The sequence below is a fragment of the Lampris incognitus genome, chromosome 19, assembly GCF_029633865.1.
Source record: "Lampris incognitus isolate fLamInc1 chromosome 19, fLamInc1.hap2, whole genome shotgun sequence".
Classification (NCBI taxonomy): Eukaryota; Metazoa; Chordata; class Actinopteri; order Lampriformes; family Lampridae; genus Lampris; species Lampris incognitus.
In genome coordinates this window covers 4883343-4903404 of record NC_079229.1, presented here as the reverse complement: position 1 = coordinate 4903404, position 20062 = coordinate 4883343, and the positions used below count along the sequence as shown (strand labels likewise).

Here is a 20062-nt window from a genome sequence, read left to right as displayed (position 1 = left end):
CCCCACTGAAATATATAATTTCACTTCGGACAACACAGCAAGAATCAATATAGGTGAATACTTGGACATGTGGTGTGTAAACATTGACTAGTGCACAGCATCTGACCGAGCTGTCACCGAGTAGAGCAAAACCCATCTGGGACACACCGATAGAAAGAGAGGTGGGCACACGGACCAACTCCAACCTCCCCCCACAGACGTTCAGAAACCACGCTGTATCACCAACACACTAGTTTGCATTTCCTACAGGACAACACGGTATGGAGACGACGGCTCGAGACGGTGGACAAATAAAAATCCCCGGTGGCCAATGACATAGAAATCGTGCGAGACAAATCTGAGTTAAAAGTGAATCTTTCTTTTTATTATTGATTATGAAAATGAACAGGCACCTATTACATGGAGCTTGCACATCCCAGAAACAAATTCTCAAAATATAAATAATAACAAAGCCCCCATTAGTGTATATCACTCACAACAACCTGCAAGCTAGGATTTCAAACCACATTGGAGAGAGAGAAAAAAAAAATAGAGAGACTAAATCAGGAAGAAAAGAAAAAGAACGAGACGCATCCAACCCTTGTCGATGTTTTTTTTTTCTCCTCTGATCTGTCCGTTGGATAAAGGCTTTTTGTCCCGACAACTAATGCCATTGTGACTGCATTTGCACAACCGTTTCACTCCTGCTGCCATATTTCACTGCACAGCAAAAGTATAGAGACCACTAGTGATGCTAATAACATCTATTAAAAAAAAAATCATTGGCTAAACAGATGCCTTTTTGTTATTAATATAGTTTTTAGATAGCCGTGTGCCCTGGTAATCTCCTCTACAAGTATATCGTCACATTCACTCAAGATTCACTCAAGAACTCAACTAGACCCCGGGAAATATAATTAAATACAATACAAACTGCCTTAGATGGAAAATTCAAGTATTCCCCAATGGATGGCGTAAGAAACATTTCTTTAGGAATGGAGTGATCGTAGTCTGAAATGACAGAGCCGCACAGCCTCCGCAGGCGGCGGGGGGGGCCGCAGAAGCAGTCCCACATGAACCGTAACACAAATGATGGAGAGACCCCATGGTCGTTGCGATGTCTGGTGCCGATAAGAAAAGCAGGGCTCGAATCGCATGCATCCCCGCTGTACAACTACTAAACCTATTGACCAACGGCTGTGTTGTCGAGCCAACACGTCCTCATTAGCAAAAGATGCAGACAAACTTCCAAAAAGTACTAAAGCACTCCAAATAGTCATTCTACTGGACAGCAAACGCACCACTTGCCAATTTCCGTCACACCATCCAACAGTTTAAAGAATTATATACAATATTTTCAGACATGTTTCATTTTACAACATAACAGTCTCTTTTGGTGAAAATATAGTTAACTTCAAAATATCTGATAGGAATCTTTTTAGAGGTGATCTCTTCATTGAAAAAGTACCTGAGCCAAAACTCTGACCGGGGGGGGGGGGGGGGGGGACCACAAAAGCCTTGCCTTTTGAGATTGTTGCACAGACCGCTGTGTTTTTGTCGTTCTCTCTACCACTCTGGAGATCAAAATAAAGATTTTTTTTCTTTTAATTAAATAACATAAATAGGAAACAATCCATAACATACTGACCCGACTGACACACCGAACCCTCCCAACTTTCGAAGCAAAGAGCTACTTGGAAGAAAAAAAAAAAAAAGTACAAAAGAATTCGGGATAACATTTAAAATGAGTGACGTCTTAGACAATTAAAGCATTTATTTAAAAAATAAAAAGGGAAGAAAGTATGTAAATAAAAATGCGTACTAGAATGTTCTCTTACGGACGTCCCGTTATATGGAAGCGAGGCCACCGGCACGTCCTCTTGGCCGGACCAGTGAACAGGGTGAGCTCAGCGGCGCTGTCTGACCACACGCCTGCCGAGGCCGGCGGCTGGTTTAGAGGCCTACACCCTTGTGTCAGTTGTTCTGCCTGCACTGACGTTCTGCCGCACACCAAAACAAGCTGCGTTCTAGCTCTTCTAAGTTGGAGGATGAGAAAAAGCATGGTTTTCCTCAGTGACACGGTCAAAAAGTAAAAACCTTTCAACCCGAATCAAGATTTGGAGAGCAGCTTACAGTACAATTTTAAATTGGGGGGGGGGGGGGGAATGTACTAGTTGTGCCTTTTCAGCTAGATACTTTCACAGTGCATACAATTAAAGAAGGGAGGGGAAAGACGGATGAAGCGATTTCTTGGGGTTACGATGTTCTGACAACTTCCAGAAAATGAACAGATTTGGATTTCTCTTTGAAGGCCCAAGCATCCATCGTCGTTATTATTGCACAAGACAAGGACTTTAAAATGCACCCATACAAAACAAAAAAGTAACGAGAATAATTTCAAAACATGATTTTTTTTCCTTTTCTTTTTTTTTTTTTTTTAATCTCACTACGACTTCGCCTTGCTTGCTTGCTGCTTCACTACCTCTTTCCCAAAAGATCCACCATGGGCGCGTATAAACGTTCCTTTAAATTTCTTTTTCTATATTACAGCCAGCTAAAACATGCATCCAACTGCCCACTGGGAAATGCAGTCAAGAGTCTCCGGCGCATGGCGTCCATTTTTCCAGTCAAAGGTCAGAGTTCAAAGACTGAATGATTAAAAAGTGCTTTATGTAGGTCAGTAGGACTTCTTTCTTCTAAGATTATTACAAAGTTTGTACATTAGCAGGTATCATCTGTGAGGGCAAAAAACATGCAAACATTTTGTGATTAAAATTGTACGGGCATTCCTTTTTTACAGTGACCAAGATATTAAATGACGGCTTTAGAGTTGGCAATTCTATAACTTGCTTCTCTTATCATATTCATTTTACCACTGTCAAAACAAAAATGTGGTCAAAAGCTGGAAATACTAACCGTGATACCACCATTTTGTCTTCTTTGGATTTTTGTTACATGTTCTTACGTAAAAGGAATTATCAGGCGGTCGTCTCTGCATAGGAGCAAAACACATGTACATTAACACTGTGCTCTACATACTCCCCAAATTATTACATCGAAAAAAAAAACTGTCTCACTGCCTTTATTAACCATTACATGCACCAAGGGTTTATCATGGGCCTCTTACCTTTTCTTTGCAGCTGGACAACATGCTAATAATGCTAAGACAAACTGATTGCACTGAGAGGGCTGGTGACCAATCTTCTGTTAGAATAGACAGACAGATGTGACCGTTGCTATACACATGAGGATGGACAGGTATATTCTCTCCCGTGAACATGACCTGTGACAAGGAAAGAGAGAGAAACAAAATAAATCATGACTCAGATCAGCTCATCAAACACGTCAGCTCTGTCCAGTCCTTCCCCTCAGAGCGCCGCAGACTAATCTGGACAGGCTTGTCCACGTAGGTCATGCAGCAAACACTGCTTCAAGTTTTAACCTCAACTTGGTTAAAATAATCTTTAGCCTTTACGTAGAGAAGAGGGGGGGGGGTAGGGCTGTCAGAGAGCCAAGTTGGGAGAGTAGTCACTGGGAATGAGTTCAGATTTTCGCATTAATAGCAGAAAATAATGAGACTTGCCATATAAGCTCAGGCTTAGCCCTCTGCTGCGACATGAGGCTGTGGGATTAGGACAGAGGGGCCGTGACAGGGTGAACGAGGAAGAGCGATTGGGGAGGGGAGACCACGAGGGGTTAGCAAAAAGGCGAAATGGCCACTAGGCCTACGAGGAAAGGGTGGGGCTGAATTTGGCTTGGTTGATATCAAAATGTCCTTGTTGATGATGTCTATTTAATAATGACAGCAATATATGTTATTGTTGCTGTGTGAATTCAGTAGAAAACCTGCTCATAGACTATCTTACTACCTGTGGCCTTTACGCAACAGGCTTCCATTTAGCAAGGCTTACACTAATATAGAGTTTCCATAACTCTGATCCCTGTGTCTATTATGCTTAATTTTCTCTCAACCAAATTACAGTCAAGCATCTGGATTGTGGCTGCTGGGAAATAAAGCTGATTTTGACACCGGGTTATTACAGTTATACAAAGCACATACTTTCACGCACATAAACCTACTTTTACTGCTCATCAGTAGACATGAGTAAATTAAGCAAATTAGATAAGTTGACGATTCAAAAAACACAATTCAACATGTGCACTGCAGTGTTAATGTAGTTAAAATAAAAGTGTGAAGAAAGCATTCGTCAAACACTCATTCAAGCAAATGACGATGACGGAGTAAAACATCCTACAAAATCGATAACTGAACTAAATTCCTTTTCAGTTCAATGTGACTACCAGTATTTATATCATATTTATAGTCATCCTGCCTCCAGACAGGGGGAGAGGCGAGAAGCAATAGCAGAGGGGTGGGAATTCAGTGTTGGCCAAACTGACTTACAGTCACAGGCTGATAAAGTAATAACGCAGAAAACCCCGAACAACAGTTATTTTCATATACATCTTCACTGTTCTGCCCAATAGCATTGTTTATCTTGATTATGTTTTCACTGCTTCTCCTGCTCCTTCCATGACCTGATTAGCCTAAATCACATACGACTCTCTTCCCATCTCAACGACGCTGTGGGTGAATGATTACACGATGCCTTGACGTACGAAAAAAGTGTCAGCAGTATTGAACCGTTTCGGTTTCTGATAAGGAAAACAACGCAGCTAGTTATAAACATTACCCAGGTGAAATATCGAGCAGGGGTACATTGACTAAAGAGGGTAGCATTAGTACAAGTACGCTATCTATCTATCTATACACTATAAAAGGGCTCAACAGACACACAAGCTACATGTTGTGAACACAAGAGGCTGTTGCCTGGGTTTGAGTGGGCCAACAGTCTACCTTTATCTCTGACGATGATTTAGTTCTGCTTTGGGCTATTTCAAACAACAGCACACACACATACACTCAATTATATCACCCTATCTCTTGGACATGCACTTAGGCCTACTTTAGCAGAGGGACAACACAGAAATGGAGCGCCTCTCACAAACTAAAAATGGTCGACATGGTTATCTTGGCTGTTGCCTCCAGCATGTAAAAGGAGGACTACTGTGACACCCTGTCAACCCTATTGTGAAGCTGCTAGGTCACAGCTTGCAAAGTTGATCTAATTTTCTCACGCTGTATTGGTGTGACTGTGAGTGAATCCTGGCCCCAGTGTTTCTGAGACAGAAATTATTCCACTAGCAGCAGTAGTGCCAGTATCTAATGTAATTTTTTTTTTTTGCAAGCCACCAAATCACAGCCACAATCTTCCAAATAAATCAAGTTTTAATATTTGATAAAATGTGGTATTGTAATGGTTTGAGAAAGTGATTCTCAATGTGGTGCTCAGGTCCCACCACTACTGCTGGTTTTCTATTCTGCCGGTTCAGCTCTGGCAGTTCATTACATTCACCTGTCATTCAAGGTCTAAAACCTTCCAGATTGGAGGCTGTAACAAAAATGGTTTAGCCAAATAACATTTGCCACTCACTGTTTGTTCCATCATTCCTTCATTTGCAAGCGCACTCTACCACTAGTACATGTAAACAGCATCTAAAATGAATGGGCAAGACAGGGCTGAGACACGGCAACATGGCTAAAAACATATTTTATATAACTATAACCCTGGATCTTCTCTATTTTTTCTAGGTTTTGGGAGATGCCATGTCCAGATAATCTCAAGCTCCAATCAATCAACGACACTCAAGTCTCAACTTTATACAATTGGCACAGCTTTCATAGCTGGAGACTAAACACCACTGGACTGGTTGTGCTAGTTGAACAGGATGGAACCGAACCAACATTTCAGCACGTACATATATGATGCCATGACATCACTTGAAGAATAAGACAATCAAGCACCATTTTCTCAAAATAGAAGTCATATGTCAGCTGCATTTAATACATTTCGACCAAGTATGGACACAGTCTTCATAGAAATAAGCATATCTAGAAGGATAAATCCCTAAAATTATACTTTGTGATTTTGTGAAATTCGCTGATTGCCGTAGTGGCAATGTTAAGAGTGGTGTACCTTTCGTTCAGGCTAAAGTACCTTTGGCTGGAACAACTAACTAGTGAATGTTATCAACTACATGGAAGAATAGAAAATAGGGTTGAGCCTATAGACAGAAGGCCTTTATTTTGGTTATTATTTAAATTTCTGCATCCTTGAGCATTCAAGGCGTCAAGTGTGAGGTAAACAAGTACATGTGCCACGAGTAGTCACAGTGGAACAGGCAGCCGGGGCTTAATTCCGGATATGTGGCCTACATCAGACAACACAAGCGCCCACATACCAATCAAGGCATGGTTGTCTCCACACAGTCATTAGGGTTACATGGACTGCCATGTGGATTACCACGGCATTTGACAGTCTAGCAAAGTTAGCTCTGTTATTCCCTTGTTTCTTCATATGGAGGCTACAAGCATAGTTTATTGGACCTAAATGTGTCTGCTTGTTCTTCTTTACTGAAGGCAGATAGTCAAAGAGACATTTAAGCCAAGGGCTACTGTCAGTGCTAAAACATCTGCTTGTCTGTCTCTCTCCTAAATACATCAGCAATTGCTGATTGATGAGACGATAGTGGCTGATAGGAAAATGTTGACATATTGCTCAACCCTAAAGGAAAAATGGCAGTACTGGTGGCTCCTGAGGACCAGATTGAGAACAGCTAGTTTAAAATATTGTGTAAAATGTAGTATATGATCAGCATTTTGGTCAGTCTGTCAAGATTTGTATCAGAATGTTCACAACAGGATGCTTTAAGTAACCATCGGTTTAAATAGCCTGGGGAGATCCTTCCTACTCACCTCTCAGTATTTATGATCTTCATTTAGACAAACGGACTGTTACCAAGCAACATGCCCAGCCTACTCAGAGAGTAGCTGGATGTTCTGTCACTGTTTGAATAGCCTTTGGCTGATTCGACATTCAACTCTACACCCTTGATGATGATGATGATGATTAATTCACTGTTGCTTACCTGAGGTGAATCAAAAGGATATCGACTACTGAATTTGAAAAGCAGCTGAAATTTTTCTCCTTCATAGAGTGTACCAGGGGCTCCTTCCATATCTACAATCCACCTGAAAGTACATACAAGATGCTGTTAATGACATATCACACACCACAATGGCACAGTATCAAAGAAAAGTAGGTGAATACACACATTGTAGTGACCATCCAAAGATTAAGCTTGATGAAAGGATTGGATCAGAGGGCTATCCAAGCATACTACAGCAGAGATTGATATTTTACTAGTTTGCTAGCCTGTGGCTATTCCTTGTTCCCACTCCAAACTTCAGTTTCACTATCCATTGCCAGAGCAGCTAATGTCAGAGTTGCATTCAACTGCTGATCACCTCATCTCAATATAAGATGCTGTACTTTAGTCAAATACTGCTTAAGGGTGGATCACTACTAATATCAGCATGGCATCACAGCTACTGAAGGGGTCCAGAACTGTGAGCAGCAACACTGCATGCCCATGCAAAATGAACAAATAAGATAACTTTGTAGGAAAATATAACTAATGTGGTTGCTGCCCCCGACCAAAGATTTTCCCAGTTGACTAGTAGTTGTTGGTTCAAGCCATTTGTCAACTAGTCGTCGCGTGTTTATGATATTAATGTAATTATTTGAATATATATATTTTTGGGGCAAGAAAGTGGTTGAGTTCCGAGGCTGAGAAAGAATGTTAAAAGTGACATTGTTAACACTGTGCTACTACACTGCAGGGAAATACGAAACTGTTATAATGAGCCTTTAAAATATAAATTTTACAAGTGCATGCACGAAGCGAGCCACCTGTTAATGATACCAACACAACCGGTAATGATTCCGAATGTGTCGGAACAACCAGCAAGGAGACAGTAGGTGACAAAAGAAAGGCGTACAGAAAGCTGTTTCTTTTTTTTTTTTATGTGCCACTGTGTCCGCCACACCACCAGATTTATAACCTAGACAACTTCCAATCTCATTCCTGCTGATGGACCAAATGATACAGGGTTCATTCCATAATGCTCCATACACCATGATTTTAACTGTCATATTGTTCGGAAATTATTTCCAGCACAATGCGCCAGATTACTCCTAAAGCCATGACATCAGGTCGAGCACTGGTCGTCCAGTTCATTACAACCTTAATTCCGCTTATTTGTGCCCTTGAATATTTGGGAAAACCAGCGGGGATTATACTACAGAGAGATTTCGGATTTCTAAGAATGTGCTTCATGGCTTGTGACAAAATGAGTATGACATAATTTCTGAACATATGTGGCGATCTAGGGTTGCCTAATCCCTGTTGTTTTCAAATAGATCATTCAAAAGAGTGAGGACTGACTGGTACGCAGCTTCCGTCTCACTCCAACTTCAACACAAGCAATATGAGGTGCCAAAGCTGCAGTTTGTCTACTTCAAGGGTTGTGCTGTAATTAATCATGATCCTTCACAGTCAGAGATGTGGCTGTAAAAGCTCTGTCAGTCTAGTTTTACCTGTCACATTTGTTGTCATGTTTACCTATATTTTGCATTCTATCTGTGTATGTGTGGATTATGACGCTTAACGCCAACACCACAGTAGGCCTTTCTAGGGCTGTACCTGACCAATGGCAATTATTTCATATTGGAATCTCACGTGTGCACACCGGCAATGAATACCATTACCCTAATTTACAAAGGCAGCCAAATAACTGTCTACCATGTAGGCCATGTTTTGATAACACATTAGCATAGATGGTTACTTGTACACCCTTTCTGAATCATACATATAAAAATTCACCATGTGATACTCTGTTTCAATTTAATGTATCAGCACAGTAATTAACAAGACTATACGTCAGTTTTTTTTTTGATTCTGTCGAAACGAGAGCTGGCATTTGGAATTATCTATCAACGCTTTTAAAATTCAGCAACTCGCAGAAGATTCTAACATACACAACCCCTGTAATAGCAGGCGCACATAGCACCACTAAATTGCAGCTGTCCATTCAAAATAATGTCCATTACATGCTGCTTACATGACCGACAAGACAGAAACATTCATTTCTTTCACATCGCGACTTGCATAAATTGTCACAGTAACACAACAACTACACTCCACTGGGAATATAACCACTTCAGGAGAAACTTTTAGTTTATGGCTGCTCTGCTGCCATTCAATACATTAGACCAGCATATAAAGGTACTCTGCCTTACAACACATCCCCGCCTTTATTTGGTGGAAAACAAACACTGACCATAGACTCTCATGTACCAGAATAAAGATCATTAATAGATTGCCACCAAAACTAAATTAGTCTGTGAATGATGGATAGACATTAATCCAAGTACACATACGTCCACTTTGCCTGCCATTGAACATACAAGACCCATCAAAAAGGTTAGGTTTAACCATCTTCAGTCGTGCCCCCTCAATCTCGCAGCATCAAGCCACACAATGCAGTCGAAAGCCCCAGAAAACTCTCCAAATCACCCTTGTTTTCTACAGCGATGTACCTTTGACAAAAATAAAGCCAACTAAATGTTTGTTGTCATGGATTGCCTATCTGAAGCAAGTTTTAAGTCTCCGCAAGTTAGTTTTCATACTGTTTCCTACTGTAATGAAATTAATGGAAACTAACGGCTGCCTGGAAGGTGAAAATGGTTTGCTATGGTTTCGGTATGCTGTGCAAAATGTTCAGCAGTTAACACGAGGACGACCGGGATTTCTCTCCTACCTGAAACGACCATGGGCCGTCAAAATGACAGCCATTTTTTAAACTCTATATTCTGTCAAGATAAACACCCAATTGAGATATTACTGCATTGCATATGTTAGAATGTCTGTTAGGAAATGACTGACACCAAAATTAACATTTAAACAACTATAATACTGTTTTTAAACCATTTAAACTTCAGCGACATGGTCAAACTTGGATAGCAAAATTGAAAAAGTGAAAATATTACCTGAAAAACAAAACGGAAAACACATATTGCTAACCTTACAAAGCCTATAAAACATGAAATGTCTTTTTGACAGCTCATGGTCATCGTAGGTAGAGCTTATCCTAACTTTTTTCTGCGCAATTGATCTAAAACTAATTTTAATGCAAATATGTCCAATTTTAGGAGCGTTCAGGGAGCGGCAGGTCTGCATTTTTTTTTTTTACAAAGTTATTAAACTTTTGAAAATCCAAAACCGTCAAAATGACGGCCTTGGTCGTTCTAGTGTTAACAAACTATATACAATTTGTAGTAAATGGGCTAAAAAAAAAATCCAAAATCGCTAGAGCAGTCTTTTAACAGCAAAGGTAGAGAAAAGCAAAGTCCACACCTGTAATTTTCTACAATTATCATTTGGTCATTAGATTCTATTCTGAGAAAATTAGTGTGGGAAATCAATAGTGTAGATTTCAAATATTTGCCTTCTTTGAAAAAGGAATGCCAATTTGAAAAGTTGCTTTGAGTTTTTTTGGCGCTAGGAGGGTCTGTATTACACAACACTGGCAAAGCCCTCTCATCTCAAACTGGACATCGAGTGTTCTACCCACTTCTCATCTTGTGGGTTTGTACTACCAAGTTCAACTTGCCAGGCACATACTCCCCCAAAATGAGAGTATCTGAAGTACTCAGTACTGAGAAATGCCCAGGGTTACACAGCTTCCCATTTTTGTCCTCCCTTTGTGTAGCTTGGAGCCAGAAAGCCCTTATTTCAAGGACTCTTTTGGGACATGGACAGGGAAAAACTGGAAATCAGGGTTTTTACATTTGGTGCAACCGAATACACAGAAACTCTTTGCCTTAAGGGTTTTAATTTGATCCTGTTTGGAGACCTTCAATTTCCCCGGGTGCTGCACGGCGGCTGCCCGCTGCTCCTAGCTACACAGCTGGGATGGGTTAAATGCAGAGCATAATTTCCCTACGGGGATCAATAGAGTATATCAAAAAATAAATAAATTAGTACATTTTAATAGCTTTCCTACTGGTTCTATGCAAGGATGCTTGATTGTTTTCTCCCCAAGAAAGAGCATGGTGATGACAGCCTACTTTGGATGATTTATTGCCGATCTTATGTTTAGGTAGGTTATGACAAGAAGTTCATAATACATATTACAGCATGACACTTATGTAATCTCTCTATAGGATTAGCTATAGAAGAGTACCCTTGGAGTTGACAGATTCAGCAGCTCGCTGAATCTGAATCAAGGACATTTCAGCAGAACAGATGCTAGTAGATGTGTGTGTGTGTGTACATGTTTAGCTATCCTTCCACACAAGGATAGCAAAACCTGACAGCACGTACCTTGTGCGGACATTTCAGAGGCCTGCACAAGGAAAAGGGTCTATTTTAGGGTTAGGAGTTGGTTTTAGGGTTACGGTTAGAATTAGGGTTAGGTTACGGTTAGGTTTGGGTTAGGGTTAGGCACGTAGTTTGCGTGGTTAAGGTTAGGGTTAAGGGCTAGGAAATGAATGTAGTCAATGAGGGGTCCACACAAGGATAGTGAAACATGACTGTGTGTGTGTGTGTGTGTGTGTGTGTGTGTGTGTGTGTGTGTGTGTGTGTGTGTGTGTGCTGAACCTGTACACCCCCCCCAAACAGTCTCCCTGCGCCAACCTGACACGGATAACTGAAAAACTAAATCTAGCTCCCTTTAGCAGTGAAATATGAAGTACAAGCCTAATATTAAAATGGAGTGCATAACACACGCCTGGGGATTGCCTAGTAAGGGCTCAGAGGAAGAGAAAAAGGAACATTGACGGCAGCACCACAATCTCTGACCCAATTTCTTACAGGCAAGCCATGCAGACATGACAGTAAAGAGCAACTGGACTTATGGCTGTTGTTTGGATTACGTAGTCTTATGTTTCTTCAACATTTGGCGTGAGGCATTTTAACGTTTTAAGGCCTATCTAACAGTGAACCCTGTTAACAACTTCAAGTTTACCGGTCCTGTTCACAACTTGAGGTTGTGAACAGGACCAGTGGTTTTGGAGTTGTGTGGCCAGGAATGGGTTACAACGGAGCAGAAGTAATAGCGTCACATAATCAGAATACTGAAATTAAATATCTGCATTCAGCCCAGGTTACTTTTTGAAACACCAGTATTCAGATCACAGGTTTTCTATAAATTTGGAGGAGAATAATTTTGATATACTTCCCTCCTAATCAGCATTAGCATTACGGGAGGGACTGTGATCACGTTTTTTTGTCAGCTGAGCACAAGCTCATGCGGAAAATCAAAAAACTGAACGGAGGAAAACTGTCAAAAAGGCAGGCTTAAGCTGCAGTCTGTAACTCGGCAAAGATAAAACTAAGGATCGGCGGGGTCAACCAACTAGTCATTTAAACGTTTCTAAATGTGCTAAACACCAAGTATTCACACTTACTCCTGCGTCGCCACATTTGGGTAGAGCGCAGCGACAATAGGCAGATGATCAAAACATACAGAGATAAGGAATGGGGATACCAGTAAAAACAAGGAATAAGCAACAATGTGACATAAACAGTATTCGTGATACAGCGCAACTGTTTCATACACGCCTTTTGAAGCTGCGTTCTAAATGTAATCTGAATGTTGAGTATTATACCTGAATATGTTAAGTGATGACATTTAGGACAGTGTATTCAGGCACTAAATACTTGTTCCAAGTTATTCTGCCCAACCCTGGCCGCGGCACATTATCTGAAAGTAGTTTTCCATTCCCCCTATGGAAAAAAAACCCCAAAACAAAACCTAACATTCCTGTGCACGACACTTAGGGTACAGCTGATCCAATCTACTGTGAAAACATGCAAAGGACAATCCTCTCTCCGCTTGCTCGCCTTCCTTATAGACAAGCCATTTCATGATCAACAAAACAGATCAACAAAAATAACACTGAACTTTCGAGTCCAACTGGGGAGGAGGTTTGAATAAAGCACACAATGCCACACAGTCTGCAGTCTCTACACAAGGCAGCCTGATTCTCATTGTTTACAGTAACACTCCTGTGATGCCATCAAGCTCTGCCGTCTCTACTATCACACACAACGGAGTAGAAAACGCTGAGATCCAGTGGGCAACACCTAGGGACAGGGTGTACTGTATAAACAACAGATACAAAAATGAAGGCACACGGACACCCTATCAACATCATATACATGCGTGCGTGCGTGCGTGCGCGCACTCACACACACACACACACACACACACACACACACACACACACACACACACACCCCCACACAGTATTGTCTCCTGTGAGCTTATCTTGCAAATAAAGGTCGACTTGAATGTCAAGCACAGAGTGTGTGCCTTCTTTCAGCAGGACTCCCCAAATTAAAAGCAAACCCGTAGCAACTTAAAATAGTAAGTGATAAATTTGGAAAACCAAAGCTTGAAGCAAAACGTGCCTCTCCACGCTACAGTTCAAGGAGAAAAAGACACACCCATTACATACCATCCCAAAACAAGGAAGTACACTTAATACAGAGCCAATAGGAACTGGGTTGAAGGTTTCTCATTCAGTCATCCAGGTTTAAATCCCTCTGTGTATTTTTGGAAGGTATCTATCCATTTGCATACTGTATATATCATTAATATTACTTAGTCTGTATTAGGGCTGTCAATGAATAGTCCAAATTTGAATATATAACCAAATTGTGAAGAAGGAAAAAAAACATTCGAGGGCGAAAATTAATTTTCGATTGTGGGAAAAAAAAAAAGCAGCACTATCGCACATTCTCGTGAGGGCCTTGGCCGCTATACTGAATATGCTGCATGACGGACAGGAGTCACACAACGTCGCTTTCACTGGTTGACAATGAAATTTAGGTCAAGCTGAAACGAGCGAATGATTCAACAACTGTGTGGTAAAGATGGCAGAGAGTTCACAACCCAACTCCGCCGCAGAGAGAGTGATTTTTACTCCGAACAATCGAAAAAGCCCCGTTAGGAAGAAAACGGAAAAAGTGTGGAACCTCGAGATAAAGTTGTATGCAAGCTATAGACTGCTTACCATCCCACCACTATTGACCTGAGGGCACATCTCAAAAATATGCACCCAAACAAGCATGGGCTTATGTCCAGAACTCCACACAAACAGTCACATCTCGGACTCGTATTTTACACCTCCTGCCATAAGCTCACTATCTGCAGCACGACAAGAGGCTTGCACGAAGAAACGTACTTCGTTCAAATGCAAGGACATGAGGCCGATCAGTATGGTTGATGGGCTGGGCTTTAAAGAGTTCTGTCTATCAAATTGTTTATTTACACCGGTATGAATATTAACTCAACTGTATAAAAATTAGGTTATTGAACAACCCACCAATTACGAATAATTTATCTCGCTCCGAAAGACAGCGCATTCTCATCTCTCCCTCTAGCACCAATCACAGTGCAGCGAGAGAGACAGAGAGGTCCATGGTAGTATTACAGTATATGACATTATTTTATTTTGTTTATAGTGTAGTGTGTAGGTATGTAGATCTTTTCAAATACATGCTTATGTTGAAATGAATATACCTATACAAGTAGTTATGTCTCTCATTGTACTGGTTTGCCCTCTTATGGACATAATGCGCAGAAATAAATCCGAATAGGTTCGAACCAATGTGTTTTCTTTTAGAAAGAATAATCGAATGCCCTTTTTGGCCAATTTTGACAGCCCTAATCTGTATCCATAAGTATTTTACTTGTTTTTTGTAAATCAGATTGTATGGCATGATTAATTTCAAAAAGTGTTGTATAACTAAATTTGACTGATTGATTAAAAGATATTAAACCCACATTACATGTTTTTCCTAATCCTAATTCCAATAAGGGAAAAAAGGAAATGTATTGACTATGCTACAAATCTTGATTAAACTACTCCCACATTTTTTGTTATTGCAAATCTTGAGCTAGCAAGGCTGGTAGAAGACATTCTGAAATGATAATGGTTATTCATCATGTACAACTAGGGACTGGGAATAGGCCTCCTGATCCCCAGAAATGTGCAGAAAAATGTATTCCTGAAGCCCCGAGTGTTAAAAAAGCTTAAAAACTGAGTAATGCATTTCCCAGATCAGAAGTCGCTGTTTGTTTTACTTGTCAGGCTGGTCGCATGATTTATATACCAAAGTGACTTGTGCGATGTAATTTTGTCTGACGAATACACTGCAATTCAACTAAGGCCACTAGATAGCACTGTTTAATCTTGTGACTCAACTGAAAACACTGTACCACCACCTAAATACGACATTTATGTCTTTTTCTTCGCAACAATGCATTTTTTGCTGAGTGCGACTTGTACTCCAGGGCAAATTGTAGTCCAGTAAATACAGTATATTCCCTAAAACAAAACAGTTCAAATTTAACCAGAGATGCAGAAATAATTATATCACAGCATTTTTTAATTGTGCTCCGAAAATTTAGTGGTAATCCTGCAACAATAAATTGGTCATGGATTATTATCGCAAATTTGCACTGAACCGTCTTTCCCCCCCCCACCACTATGTAGGAATGAGATAAATTTGGATGACAGCCAGACTCAGAAGTTTGTCTGAAGTTGTTTTGCAAGATCACAATGAAGTTTGCCTTTACTGCCTATCAGACACTATTTGACTCACATAGCAACAGTAACTGCAGCAGTTTAGGTGGACACTAACACGCTTAGAGACAAAGATCCGCTAAGCAGCCTCGGCTCCTTGCTACAGTAGCCTCACACTTGCGTGCCAACTGTTAAATATTTTATAAGGATGAATACTGACACCGTGCATTCGCTACCGAGGGCCCAGAGCTACCGGTCACCGGTACGACCCCAATTCTTTCTCATCAGTAATGCCAATGGCTAGAGCAGTATAACTGCCTGTGTCTAAAAGTTTTTACAACAAACGTTAGAGCAGCTACAACATGTACAGGACCATGTATGCTTGAAGTAGTTCATTATTATCCAACCCGTTTTACAGTCGTGGGGAAATGTATGTGAGCGATTAAGAATGTTACCTCAATGATACTCCTTATAGCAGTGGTGTTCAATGATGTGCCATAGAGAGCCGTGTGTGTATATATGCAGGCTTTCTTTCCAACCCACCACTACACCAGCTGATTTCACTGATTAGTCCCTTTTGTCTGATTGTTGTTATATTAAACAGTGAAAACAGCTTGGCGTGGTGTTGGGTTTGAAAGAAAGCCCACATACACACGGACACCCATGGCACATAAGTGAAAACCGCCGCCTTATAGCTTCATTGGCTGAATGTGTGTAACTGCGTCAAAGACTTAATTTCATCTTGCCAAGTCAGTTACAAGAGCAGAAACACTTACTGCGTGATGGTGTTCTGTACACTTTTTTCATTGAGTGTCATTCCGGGTGGTGGATCATTTTGCAGGGCTAATAGTTCCTTTTGTAGCCTTTTCTGTTGGGGGACAAAAAAAACATGACAGTTTACGTTTTTACCTTTTTTGGTTTTACAATTCAAGCAGTTCCAGTCAGATGAGCCACTGAAACATCCCCCTTACAATGTAAGCAAACGCTTGGGGGAAAATACTCAACCGGATGTGACATATCGATGAACGACAACAAAAACACGGCTACAAATGATGTTGCCCAACTCGGTGAAAACGTTCAACTCCTGCAGAGCAGCGGGTTTGTTGGTAAAGGAGCTGGGCCTATGACACGAACCAGCAAGAAGTCGTCTGACTTCTTATTGGCCTATGTCGACCCCGAATCGAAGAACCGGGCGAGTCTTTTGCAAAAGATAAGACTCCGGCTCACAGAGGCGACTTATCTGGCCGAGTAGTCAGCCATCTCTAATGGAGGGGAACTGTAACGTGCGGGTGTCACGAACGCCTCCAGTTACTTTGGGACAGACAAGAGTCAACATTTGAATTTTCTCCCCCCCCCCAAAAAAATGTGTTAACACCGACACACGGTGACAAATTCAACTGTGCACCTGTTCGGCCCCGGAGAAAAGAGCGGAGCTGGCCCATCTGCGCCCCGTTTGGCCACCATTCTAGCTAGTCCTTTTAACAGCTGGCCACCATTCTAGCTAGTCCTTTCAACAGCTGGCCACCATTCTAGCTAGTCCTTTTAACAGCTGGCCACCATTCGAGCTAGTCGTTTTAACAGCTGGCCACCATTCGAGCTAGTCGTTTTAACAGCTGGCCACCATTCTAGCTAGTCCTTTCAACAGCTGGCCACCATTCGAGCTAGTCCTTTTAACAGCTGGCCACCATTCTAGCTAGTCCTTTCAACAGCTGGCCACCATTCGAGCTAGTCGTTTTAACAGCTGGCCACCATTCTAGCTAGTCCTTTCAACGGCTGGCCACCATTCTAGCTAGTCCTTTTAACAGCTGGCCACCATTCTAGCTAGTCCTTTTAACGGCTGGCCACCATTCTAGCTAGTCCTTTTAACAGCTGGCCGGCATTCTAGCTAGTCCTTTTAACAGCTGGCCACCATTCTAGCTAGTCCTTTCAACAGCTGGCCACCATTCTAGCTAGTCCTTTCAACAGCTGGCCACCATTCTAGCTAGTCCTTTTAACAGCTGGCCACCATTCTAGCTAGTCCTTTCAACAGCTGGCCACCATTCTAGCTAGTCTTTTTAACAGCTCGCCACCATTCTAGCTAGTCCTTTTAACAGCTGGCCACCATTCTAGCTATTCCTTTCAGCAGCTGGCCACCATTCTAGCTAGTCCTTTCAACAGCTGGCCGGCATTCACTTACAAGCCACACGTCAAAAGGTGTCGCACAAAAGACGCTCTCGTTCAATCCACGACAAGGCGACGCCGTGCGTAACTTTTACCTATCTCGCCGGCAGAGTCAACGACATGTCGGCTATAATGCAGCAGGCTAACGTTAGACAACAGCGTGACTAGCTAGCTTTGGGCTCGAGGCTGTTGATGATGAGGAGGAGGAGGAGGATGGTGGTGGTGGTGATGATGACGGGCTAGCTAGGTGGCTAGGCGAGACTAAGCGCAACAAAAAAAAAAAAACAACCCCCCCCCCGGAGCGTTATCGATTTCTTTTCGACAAAGCGGCGCTATTTTAGCGGCACCGGCTCTTTAGCGACGAGTTCTAACGGCGGACGGGGGGAAACGCGAACGTCCGAAGAGAAAGGTCGGGTAAAAATTAATGAATATACGCTGGTTGTGTTCTCACCTGCATCGACGCCATGATAGAAACCCCCCCCCTGCGTCAGGGCACGACGACGTAAGGCCGTGCGTCAGCGCGTCACGTGGGTGAGGTGTTTTGACAGCGAAACAAACGAGTTTAACCCCTGACGGGTCGCCCGACGCCCGGGGCGCGTTTAGAGTCCAGAGAAGCCGGGCGAGAGAGCGCCCAAGACTGAGACGTTAAACGGCACACTGTTCAAAACAGGCCAACACGATACAGGCAGATGCGACGCTACGCCCAACTGTCAAGAGATACGAGGAAGAAAGGAATCCGATAAGAAACCTCGGAAAACGCGACATAAAGTTACACTTAACGGAAACTCTACAAAAGCACCCCCGGAAACGATTATTACCCAAATCGTATCTTTTTATCTTAGAATAACTGGTTCGATTGAGAGGCTATAAATAGACGCTGTGGTCCACCACTCCATTCCGGTGGGTGGCGGTAGTGAGCCGAATCTTCCGTTTGCCAACCGCCAATAAAGCTGAAGAGGAGGAAGAAGAAAGGCGGAAACGCTGCGTTCGTTAATGTTAATGCGGCGCCGCTGTGGGGGGGTGTCGTCCAGTCTTATGGTAGAGAAATCTCTCACATCGTGGAGGCTTTAAGTGCGCTGTTGTGCAAAGTGGACAGGGGGGGGGGGAAGGTTGTTTCAAGTGACCGACAATGTGTGGCATATCATTTCGTTCTGGTCTATATAGCTTAATACAGTGTTTCTAAACCCAGTCCTGAAGGACCCCCTATCCTGCAGATTTTCACTGTAACCCTGCATAGGTAGCCCTGCTTGTACTTACTCGACCAATCATCTCGCAGCACTTAATTATGCAAGGTGTGCAACGTCTGACAAACTTCATTGCTGATTGGTTGAATAACTACAAACAGGTACTTATTCAGGGTTGCAAAGAAAATATGCAGGATAGGGGGGGTCCTCGAGGACTGGGTTGGGAAACACTGGCTTAATAGGCCTGTTTAATTACACTTTGGCTATGAAAGAGGTGGGGCGAGATACGGTGGGGGTATGTGGCTCGGTGACCTCGGGGTTCGAACCTGGGCCTTCTTGCTGTGAGGCGCCAGCGTTAACCACTGCGTCACCGTGCCGCCCAAATGATCTAGTCTCTTACTGGACTGGAAACCAAAATTTCATTATTCCAGTGGGATTGTTCCAAGTTTTCCCCAATCTGATTCAAATGAGTCATCACTGGTTTTTATTATAGTTGAGACATACTTAGATATATTATGGGGATTACTTAAAACACAAACCCAAAGTGATCAGTAGTGTCACATTAGAAACATAATCACTTAATATACCAGAGAGTATGTCTGTGTTTTGAGACTGTTATCCTTCCCCATCAAATATGAAATATTTACAAGTTGTATTTTCCAAGTGGAAAGAAAAGCAGATCCCAACCCAGAGATTCAAATAAAGATACAACATTCAAATTCAACCCCTATGTACAGTGGCCAAGTTAGCTAAGAGCCACAAAGCATGCTGTATGGAGTCATACAATGAAGACAGCTTAACCGAGTTCCGAATAGATGGTGGAATTGATTCCCAAAGAAAAATAAAGTGGGAAAAATGAGCTGTTTTTCCTCAAAGCGTTTTTCTTTTGCCCCGAGTCCCGTAAAGGTTGACATCAGTGATGTCCTCTGCAACCCTTCCATTAATCTAATAAAAGCTCAAAATACACTGAAAAATCTTGTGTATTATAATCCATATATTGTCACGTGCTAACACATCACAGCATGCTTAAGATGCAACTCGTGCCATTTACAATCAACACTTTTTTTTTGTAAAACCAGACCTTTGCCCATCAAGATCGGTTCATTCCTCTGAATTTAACAGTTTGTGGTTGGTTGACTATAATTTGCACTTATTTGGAGGCCAGTAAAAGTGAAACGGAGCTGAAATGACAATCATTGGTCACGGAGCCTCCGAGGATTTGGGTAGATAGGCAAGCCA

General features: G+C 42.0%; 1 protein-coding gene across 1 annotated transcript; it reads right to left on the bottom strand.

The window, feature by feature from the left end:
* Positions 1–342: 342 nt before the first annotated feature.
* ube2wb (ubiquitin conjugating enzyme E2 Wb) lies at positions 343–18143 on the bottom strand. Its single transcript, XM_056299420.1, has 6 exons — positions 18091–18143; positions 16256–16347; positions 6970–7072; positions 3107–3262; positions 2896–2971; positions 343–2714 (listed from the first exon to the last, which is right to left on the bottom strand). The coding sequence occupies exons 1-6, from the start codon at positions 18103–18105 to the stop codon at positions 2701–2703; spliced, it is 456 nt and encodes a 151-aa protein (XP_056155395.1). The 5' UTR covers positions 18106–18143; the 3' UTR covers positions 343–2700.
* Positions 18144–20062: the final 1919 nt, after the last annotated feature.